At 37.2% G+C, this 10850-nt stretch overlaps 1 protein-coding gene across 1 annotated transcript; it reads left to right on the plus strand.

Annotated features, from left to right (window-relative positions):
* The first annotated feature begins 1729 nt into the window (after positions 1-1729).
* LOC103436767 (uncharacterized) lies at positions 1730-9691 on the plus strand. Its single transcript, XM_029104375.2, has 6 exons — positions 1730-1921; positions 3497-4537; positions 4883-5077; positions 5163-5317; positions 6632-6742; positions 9308-9691. The coding sequence occupies exons 1-6, from the start codon at positions 1730-1732 to the stop codon at positions 9366-9368; spliced, it is 1755 nt and encodes a 584-aa protein (XP_028960208.2). The 3' UTR covers positions 9369-9691.
* Positions 9692-10850: the final 1159 nt, after the last annotated feature.

Raw genomic sequence — 10850 nt, forward strand, 5'->3', positions numbered from 1 at the left:
TACATATAGAGAGAGAGACCTAATATTTCTTTGGCTATTAACATCTATTAAGGTCCCCCTACCCCTCTCCATTTGATACTTTGTAACTAGTTATAGCTTTTCAGTTGACGTATCCCCCATTTTTAGGCGAATCACTTAATCTTTTAGTGTTAAATTTCTCATTTACAACGATCACGTAACAATATTTGACCATCATAATCTTTTGATAACCATAATAGTTTTTAGCGTCAACATTAGCAAAGTTTGTGTAGGGTGTCACATGTGCATGAGTAGTGTTTAGTGGTAACATGGTGGTGTTTGAGAATGAATGATTACTTGTAAAAAGATAATGCTAAAGAGACCAAATTTGCAAACCAAATGATGTGTCACTAATTAGAGATAAGTATGTTAACCAACACTTAATTAATTGAACATCATATGGTTTGCATATTTAGTTTGAAAATTTTGGTACCCCAACGTTACCCCCTATAAAAATGAGTTTTCAGTTCCTTTTATAAAGGGTAATGTTAAGGAGACCAAATTTCTAAACCAAATTTTGTGAATTAAATGATGTGGATGTTGATGATTGAACTATTACTTAAGTGTTGATTAATGTGTTTATTTCCTATTGGTGACACATCATTTGGTTTGTAAATTTGATTTCAAAATTTGGTATCCTTATGTTGAAGCGAAAAAATTTGGTTCCTCTAATCCTCCAATAAGTAAATCTTATAACCATGTTGATAAGCTTTAGACACCATCTTCGCTCGCCATCAAGTCAATCTTTATTCAAAATGGTTGTAGTACATTGTAAAGCGATATGATACTTTCCTCCTCCCTCGTCCATGTTGGTGGAGTTGTTGGCCTTTTATAGGCATTCAAGCCTTGGGCTTGAAGTCCCACTTTCCTTATATTTCTCCATGTTCCACATTCATGGATGTATTTGATCGTGCTCATTTACTTTGCCCCCACTCCCCATGTTTAGCATGCTAGTTGCTTGTTTAGTGGAAGAGTAATTTTTGGCTCCCACACCTTTGATCACACTCATTTACTTCAGCCCAACTTTGTAGAGTTGGTCAATGTGGGATTGAAATTTAATGTATTGTTGGCACTTGTCAATCATGAACGTAAGGAAGAGTATAAATTTTAGGAGATCAAATTGGTGCACGTGTCTTTTTGTTCCTTCTATTTCTTGATTTTCACGTTTGAGTTTTAGATGGATGGTTTTTGAGTTATGCAAAATATAAGAGAAAGAAGTCGGGCTGGACCCAAGGCCCAAGGCCGAAAAGCCCAAGGACGAAGAAGAAGTATCCAATCCAGTTGGGACGAAAACCAATTTTGAATCCCGCAAAAAGAGGCAGAGGGAACGCCACTCTCTCTGCTTTCATGTCGTCCTCTCAAAAAGACGAGTCAGTGTCGTCAGTCACTCACACCAAAAAAGAGCCAGAAACCTCCATTTCCACATCTGCCATCTCTCTCTCTCTCTCTCTCTCTCCCTCCCCTGCAAGTAAGTAACTTCTTCTTCTTCTCTCTCTCTCTCTCTCTCTCTAAATTTATCACTTTTTTTTATATCGATAAAAAGGTGAAAATGTTATTGAAAACCCAATCTTCTCCTCCCTGCAGCTTCCCCCGCTCCATGATTCCAGATCTCAAATGCGTGGTTCATGATGTAATTTGAATCACATTTGAAGGGTCAAGTCTTAAGGGCATTGGACTAGTGGACCCTGCCTGGCCGGACGGAGGGAGGAAGATGGGATCGAGTGGCAGCAAAGCGACGTCGTCGTCGGCGGCGGCATTATCTTCCTCGACGTTGTCGTTTGGTGGAAATGGCCGGAGCCGGAGGCGTCGATCCAAATCCAAATGCCGCAGACTGTTCAAGTCGTATTCTTGTTTGGGACTCGGAACCAAATCTCGATCTCACGACAGCGATGATGAACACCAGGTTCCTCCTCTTTGTTTTTCTATTTAAATTTGATTCCTGTTTTACCCCTGCATTTGAATTTTTATTTAATTTTCTTTGAGTTTGAGCATCAATGTCTGAATTTTCATTTTGGAGCACAATCTTTAATTTTACTTCTATTTTATTAGCAACAGAAGAAAAAAAAAATTCTTTTGTTCTTGGTTTGTAAAATGCTGCCTGAAAGTACTAGTTTTTGAACTTTACAAAAAAAAAAAAAATTATATACATGTTAATTAAATAAAGCTTTAGTTATACTTTTGGTTCTGGACATTAAGTATTTAGGTGTCAAGGTTTGTATAAGAGTGTTTAAATGGTGGAAAAGAAGATCGGAGAGTTGCGTTTCGCTCTAAGAAATGTATTCCACTGTTATTGTTAAACCATTTTTGGTTTTGTTTTGGTATAAAGTCAAAATATGGAAGTAAAAGAAGGTTTTTTTTTTTTTTTTTTTCCCTTCTAATTTGGCCTTGTTATGTTGCCTCAGCTCATGTGAAGTTGAATTAACTTTTCCCATGTAGAAAGTTCCTTCCAGAATCAATAATGTAGCAATCTCGTCCAAGGCTGCGTTGTGAAAGGTGGCTACTTTTTTTAGCAACGTTCCATTCTTGTAGTAAGAAAACACATCTACTCTCAGATTTATTTAGGTCTCGTGATGGAGTGGTTCTCTCATGTAGCCAATTTACCATGTGTCAATTGTCTAGGGTAGTGCATATGTTTGAACACTTGGCAATGATTTATTGGACGGTGATGCTAGTAGGACTACATTTTGTTTGCATGAGAGATTCTCTCCTCGTGATGAGAATCTGTATAGAACCTAGCAGTCCTTTCTATTCCAACCTGGGTCATCCTTCCTCCCCACCACCGTCCCTGTCAACAACCCGTGTAAGAACTTACAGTCATCTCCTTAACCTCACCTGTTATAAACAATCTGAGAACAGTTCTTATAGGTTGTACTCAACCTCAGGAATCAAGATATTTGAATTTATTTTCTGAAGTATAAGTTAGGATTGTGAGGAAAAATTTAATAGCTCACCAATGCTAACCCAGACCTTAAAGAATAAATTTGTAGTTAGTAACCTTCAAATGTGATGATTGGAAATCTATTAAACGTTACACCTCCAAACCCTTAAATAAAGTTCACTGAAATCAGAGCTTTTAGCTTTTCTATCTTGTTAGCAAGCGAAGAAACTATGGAATATAATCCAACTACATGTTGAATCCTAATATCCATGTATACTATGTAAAGTTTCTCACCAAAGTTGTATTTCAAAGAGGAGCATGCCTGCCGTACATGTAGGGTATATTATAAACCAGCAGCAATCACATTTTACCTGTAAACCTTTAACTGTTAAAAAAAGTAGCTGACTTTTCACGTGGGACTTTCTTTTTTCATGGTTACTTCTGTTTTCCTACACAAGACTTCTATCTTTTCCCTGCTACCAAACATTGGTATTTGGAAATATTTCTGATACGTTGTCATTTGAAATTTTTATATTTTTAAATGGCTGGTGTTAATTGGCCACAAATTATTTAAGGAACTAAAGTGGACTCATGCTTTAGGTTTCTGATCATCGGAACAAAGAAATCAGGGATAATGCTCCATGTGGAAGCCTGAATGGCACAGTGCCAGATCATGCAAACATTGAATGTTTCAGAAAGGTTAAAGTTGAACAACCTGATGAAATGCCTTGTATATCTCCAAATGTTCGGCTGACTGAATGGGGTCAGGCTAGTATCACTGATACTGCTTCCAGAACTGCTAGCAGCTCTGCCCAACCTTCTGCCTCTTCAACTATCAACCCTTCAAGTCGTTTCCTTTCTCGCTTTAGCTTCATTCCAGGTAATGTAAGCTTCAGGTTAAGCCGGGCAACAAGTATAGGGTCATCCAGGTCTTATCCTCTATCTTCGACAAGTGTCACGAACAATGAGGATGAGCTTCATTTACATGCAAGGCCTGTTAGCAGTTTGATAGATACAGATGAAAGCCAACAAACCAATGACTTTCTTCCAGAATCACAGGTTAATAGGATGCCAGCACATATTTATGACGACACTTCTGGTAATGCACGATTAAATACTCTGGGATCTGGTTTTTCTGGTCTCTTGCAAGATAACCAAACAAATTCTTCGAGACGTGATGCTGGTAGAAATGCTAACGGTTCAATAATGGGCGTTGGTGTAAACTTGCGTTCTCCTAGAATTCATAATGAAACGGGGAGCAGCAGAACTAGACCTTCTGATAGACGTTCAGGGGCTCGGGAACCTGTTGAACGGAATGTTCGTTTCAGCAGAACCTTAAGTGTTGGAAGACTTCGTGACAGGGTACTTCGTCGATCATCATTATCTGATTTAACATTTTCTTCTTTGCAACAAGAAATGAGAGATACAAATCAGGGAGATGATACAAGAAGTTTGGAACCTGAAGGTAATGTTGTAAACTCCGAAAATGGGTCTGGTTATTCTCCATCTAATATGCCTAGTTCATTGTTTGGCATTCAAGACTATGGAGTGGAATCATCAAGACCAAGACAGGCTAGGTATCATGATCTACTTGAACACAGATCAAATTTCCTAGAGCGTAGGAGAAGAATACGATCGCAGGTTTGTTTCTTTTTCACAGTCATTTTTGGTGCTTTGAGTGAGATTCAATGGAACAATAAATAGCACTTGGGTTCATGATCTTCTAAACGGATATTTAATAATTGCAACCTTACGCTTATTGCTAATCCAATGCACCAACCAGTTGGCTGCCTTTTTATGGACATTATTATGCCCAATGTTTTTTATACCCAATGTTCCTAATGGTTAGTTTATAGGTCTAACTTGTGCAGAACTTTGTTAAGGGGACCATATAAACTTCTTACAATCTGTTCTTGATACATTTTCCTCACTCTTTTATTTTTTGTGTAACATTTTGGTTTGCTGATGCACATGTGTATTTTATAGGTTCGTGCACTTCAGCGGTTGGGGAGCCGCTTTGAAAACATGCCTGGACATGAGAGGTCTTGTATCTTATCTGGTCAACAGAGAACAGGTCGTTGTACATGTCGTACGAGTAATCAAGATGCCCGTCCAAATGATGACAACAGTGCTAGGGCTAGCATATCAAGAATAGTTATGTTAGCTGAGGCTTTGTTTGAGGTAATGTTAATGTGTGATTACCTTTTTGTCATTGTGTTTCCTTACTAATTATATAACTTGAACCGTTTGAACTTAATTTAATTAGGTTCTGGATGAAATTCACCAGCAATCTGTGGTTTTATCTTCCCGACCTTCTGTATCTTCAATTGGATCTGTTCCTGCTCCTAATGAAGTTGTGGAATCTTTGCCTGTCAAATTGTTTTCGAAGTTGCAAAAAAATGAGTACGAGGAGGCTGCACAGTAAGTATCTAAGTCTATCTGATATTCAACATTCAGTTCACCTTATATCTTTGAAGGATGTGGCTGACCTGATTCAGTATGTTGCCAGAGTAAAAGAATCTATCTGCTTCCGTTTTTGAGATGCAAGTGAATGTTTAGCTAAGGAAATCTGTTCCACTACTTTCTTTAATCACTGAACAAAATATTTGAGAATTTAACATCGATTTTCGTAGTGCTAGTTAATAAGAGTAGAGCTTGTGTATATATAAAAATAAAAAATTAACGTCCCCCTTCTGCCATTTTAATCACTGAAATAGACAAATCCAGTGTTTTGGTTTTTGTTTGTGATGCAAACATTAAGTGAATTAGGTATCGCTTGTAGGTGCATTCTAAAGTTTTGGGTTGTCTAGCACAATTGTGCAAGTTTCATGCTTCAGAGAGTTCAGTTCAACCAAAAATACCTAAGGTTATTATCTCAGTTTTTTATTCATGGATTTGGAACAAAGCATGAAAAACAGCTATTTTCACAGCATTATTCAGTGCTGAGCGGCTCTTACGTGCCCAACCATATGTAGAACCTCAGTACTTTGTATCCATATTTGAAAAGCATTCTAAATCACTAGAAGCATGAAAACGGCTATTATCACAGCATTGTTTAGTGCTGAGCGGCTCCTGAGTGCCTAACAATATATCGAATCTCAGTATATGTCCATTTGAAAAAGCATTCTAAATCACAAGAAGCATATTGTCTTGCAATTAATACTTGAACCTCCTGAGTCGAGTTCTACTTCCTTGTTTTAGATTGTTCTCATTTTTTTACAAGAAATAAACTGCCATAATGGATAAGCTTTTCAAGCAACCCAAAAATAGTACAAATTCATTTGCAATCCCTATGGAGCATCCAGATGACTGTCAATTAGTGGATTGAGATGATGTTCCTAATGTAATGGTTTATATATTTTAGGTTACGAACATATCTTTATCTTTCCTTGCTCATCTCTACTTGACTTAACATTAGTTTCAAGAAAATGGTACCAAAAAATAGTTAGTAACTTGTGTAAACATGTTGATGTTATATAAATGCATGTTGGTATTACATTTATAATCTGATATGTGTGTTGTTGTAGGTACATTATCTCTCTCTTGTTAGCAAAATGAAGTGTCTTTAGAAAGACGATTTTTATGGGCTGATTATAACATGGTTTTGATATCTCTACTTGATTTTTTTGTATCCGAAATGGCATTTTTTAGGTTCTGAAAAGGAATGTAAGTTGCATCCCTTTAATATAGAAAGAGTTTAATAACTTTTGCTTTGCGTATCCTTTAATGCAACAGATGCTACATATGCCTTGTGGAGTATGAAGAAGGAGACAGAATGAGAATACTGCCTTGCCATCATGAATTTCATAAAACTTGTATTGACAAGTGGCTCAAGGAGATTCACAGGTTCAATTACATTTTCTGCTTTTGAATATTCTAATATGACCAGTTTAAACCGACATGTACTTTATATGTTCTGGCCATGATAATGTTGAAAGGGGTTTTGCTAAATTTAGTATCTAGTTGGGTTGGAAAAGAATAAATCATTGGATAAATTGTCCTTCTGGCTTTTTTGCATGTTTAGTAAATTAGTAGTGCTTGCATGGTAGTTGGTGCTTGGTGGTCTGATACATGCTGGTCTTGGTAACATAAGCTTGAATTTGGAAATGTTTGGTATTCATGGTAATATGTTGAAGTTAACCTGATAGATGATGAGAACGCATATTATGCCCAAGACCTTTAGCTCAAGTGGAATTGGGAGGATGGGGAAATGTTTAGGTCCTAGGTTCAAATCTTGTCGTAATAAAAATGAAAATTCCTTTCAGTTGTTGCTGGAATGGCCATTTTGTTTGATTTGATATGTTCTCTTTTTTTTTTTTGAACAAATTGTTTTGATATGTTAAACTGACCAGTAACGCTCCAATTTTAGCTTACGTTAATCTATTCCGTCTTATCCTCCCTTACTGTGCATTTTTGGCTACCTTTCTTTATTCATTTGTGTGTCATTCCATACATTCCTTCAACCATTCTTCAACTTCTTCATTCATATTTTCTCCTCCATACTTTTCCCCTATCTATAGCCAAAAAAAAAAAAAAAGAAAGAATACTACTGACTAAAAAACCAAATGGTTCAAACAGCCCTTAGCTCTTCTAGGTGAGTGTATTCTTCATCATGAGGTTTTAGGCTTTGCACAGCCAAATGGGTTTTTGACTTATCTTGTTGAGGAGCTGCCAGTGTTTTAAAAAGCGCGCCTTAAGATGCATCTAAGGAGGCTTCAGAGGCGGGTGACCATGAAAACCTCTGCCCGCGGGAGTAGGCTTAAACTCGCCTAGACGTGGTCGAGGTGTTTGATTGGGCGTCCTTTTTGTTTAAAAGTTGCCGAAAAGTTTTAGTTGCAAAGCCGTTGCACTTTGAAAAACATTAATTTCTTTAGCTGTTTTTTCATTTTCTCTATTATCTTTTTTTCTCTTTAAACTGTCGCATTGACAATTGTTCCTAGTTGTTCAGCATATTCCCCAGTATATTCTCCAGCATATTCCTTTTTCTTAGACTTTTTATTTTTAATATTATTTTATAGATCTCAAGAGACTCAGAATAAGACATTTCTATAAAATGATTTGATAACCTTATATTATTCTTTCCTTAAAAATGTGATGGATACTTATTTTTATCTAACGTTATATATTATTCTTTTTTTATTTTTAAAATGTTATATTATCCTTGTTATGTGGACTTAAAAAGAGAAAAACAAGGATAATACAACTTAAAAAAGAAAGAATAATATATAGCTACAAAACAAAAATTAAAAACAAAAAGATATTTTTTTTGTCTTGTTGAACAATTGCGTTTTAAGGAAAGAATAATTTAGGGATATAAAATGCTTTTATAAAAATGTCTTATTTTGAGTTTGATCTATAAAATAATATTAAAAACAAAAATTCTAATGAAGGGAATATGCTGGACTACTGGGGAATAAGTGGGTCAGTTTAAAGAAAGCCAAAAATTCAGCCAAAAAATAATAAAGAAAATGAAAAATCAGCAAAAAAAAAACTCCAAACGAGGCCGTCTTCTTCATGTTCTTAAAGTGCAACGTGTTTGCAATTAAAACTTTTAGATTTCAGCAACTTTTAAACAAAAATGATACCCAGTCGACCGCCTCAGGTGCGCCTCACCACGTCTAGGCAAGTTTAAGCCTACTCCCACTGGACAGGCGTTTTCATTGTCGCCCCACCTCCAATGCTGCATAGGTGTGGTTTTTAAAACACTAGTTTGATCTGGCGGCTTTCTAATTAACATCTGTTTCCTTTCCAATGGGTCTCTCTTTCATATGTTTTATAGTTGGAGATAACTTCTTTCTTGATTTACTTTTTCATTTCCCTCTCTTAGCTGTACTTGAACTCGGCGCTGAAATAATTTTCTTGGAAACACAAGTCCTATGTAACTCCTTGCCACTGATTGTCTGATTGTTGATCGCAACTAATGAAACACTGATTAGCTGCATTATTTGGTTTCCATGATAAGTTTTGTAGTCCTCCCAATTTTGACAAACGATAGCGTTATTGAGTTAAATTATTAGTCGTTAGGGGGATAGGGCATAGGCATGATTGCTTTCTGCCATTGCGGTAAAGCGCCATCTGCCCAATTCTTGGTCATTGATTCTCATACATGTCACAGCAGCCAGTTTTCCTTGTTTGGCCTAACAATATAGAATGGAAGTTTAAATGTAGTACATTCAAAGGATGCCTTGGGATTGTATTTTATTTCTGCATTTGATTTTATTGAACACCATAGATATTACAAGAGCCATTTGTTTCTTCATGCCACCACTCTAACTCATACAAGTACGAACTGATAAGATAACTGATGGTGCCTGAAGTATCAGTGCCACTAGTTGCTGACATTTTCAGTTTGTATTCATATATTTTGGTGCTTCTTCTAATGGAAAAGTCTAACTTGTATGTTGTGTGCAGGGTATGCCCGCTGTGTCGCAGGGATATCTGTAGATCTGATGCATTGCCGGTAGAGAACTGAGACGGTGATTTTTCACTCTTCTTCTGGAGGCCTATGGACAAACAAATGCGGAGCAAAGCTTTCCGAGGCAACTTTAAGAAATGTTTGTTTGTATCATATTTTAGGAAGTTCAGTCCTTTTCTGCCCGCCATTAATTGCTCTCATTGCAAATGTAGAAATGGACTGAACTACTTGTAACCGGCATCACCTCTGGCAAGAGGGAAGGGGGAGGAAAGGAGAGTCCCCATTGTTGTATCCCAAATTCTGTGCATTCTGGTTGATTCCTGATTTTGTTATTGGTGAATTTTCAGTAGAAATATATCAGGCACATGAATTTATTTTCACCCTTGATATCGAATTCAACGGTGAATGACAATGCATTCCTTGGTCTCCAGATTTCCAAGAGAACATTGTTTTAGATCCACATTAGGTTTTAGGGTGTTCCGAGTTAACAAAGCAGATATGAATAAGAGCGAGGACGAAAACCAAAAACTTATTTGTAAAAATGGTAGCTACTTTCCTTGGAGGCTTAAATTAATAACTACTAAAAGATGCCAAGTTGCCCTCAATGGATATCGATTAGTTTCATGCTGCCGCATTTTAAGAGAAATTGTGGGACTCTGATTTTTTGGGACCATGACATGTGGCACCTTGGGTGGCTAGGAGGACCGGAATGCCCATGGCCTGTGGAACGTAGTCCGACAGCCTAGGGTTAGCTCATTAAGGATATTATTTGTCTTTCAAATAAGAAAATTCTAATTCAAGTCAAATTAGGATATCATGGGATTAGGCAATGTAATTCTAAAATGATTGGATATCTTATCATTGATTCTCTCTTAGATAGTTTCTCGATTTAATTAGAATTACTCTCCCTACAAGGATTCTCAAGATCTCTAAAAAAACTCTTGCATGAGTATTTTCTCTAGATTCTTTAATCAATCACAACTGAACATACATCTCTCTTATATTCTCTCTACGTCTAATAGAGGATCATCTTCCATATGCGCCACGTCTACTCGTAGAACATCCATGGAGAAATCATCATCTTCACGCCTCGACATAAACTAATCGGTATCACATCAGGCAAGAGGGAATTGGAAGCAAAATGGGCACAAATGAGACGAGAAGATGAGGAGTCTGATGAAGAAGTTCAAGTAAGGTGCAACAAATAAAACAGAGCAGCAGCCATGACTGCGGCCATGGTGTGTCAGCCAACTGAGGAACAACCTCAATGAGGTGGCTCTGTTGCTGGTCACTCTTACAAACCAAGAAACAGAGTGATGTCGCATGCCAATCTGATGAACAACTACTTCAACCCCAACGCGGTGTACACAGAAGAGGATTTCAGACGTCGCTTTTGGATGAGGCGTCATGTCTTCGAGCGTTTACTTCGTGATGTCCATTAGGTCAATCCATACTTTCGACAGAAGCGGGACAGAGCAGGCCGCCCTGATTTCTCACCTCATCAGAAGGTTACTGTTGCACTCCGAATGATGGCCTATG

This window comes from Malus domestica, chromosome 06 (assembly GCF_042453785.1).
Source record: "Malus domestica chromosome 06, GDT2T_hap1".
Classification (NCBI taxonomy): Eukaryota; Viridiplantae; Streptophyta; class Magnoliopsida; order Rosales; family Rosaceae; genus Malus; species Malus domestica.

Excerpts from the sequence above, each read along its gene's own strand:
- LOC103436767 (XM_029104375.2), top strand. The coding sequence starts at position 1,730 with ATGGGATCGAGTGGCAGCAAAGCGACGTCGTCGTCGGCGGCGGCATTA. Across the intron at positions 1,922-3,496 it reads ACAGCGATGATGAACACCAG|GTTTCTGATCATCGGAACAA; the intron begins GTTCCTCCTCTT and ends CTCATGCTTTAG. Across the intron at positions 5,318-6,631 it reads GAGTACGAGGAGGCTGCACA|ATGCTACATATGCCTTGTGG; the intron begins GTAAGTATCTAA and ends TTAATGCAACAG.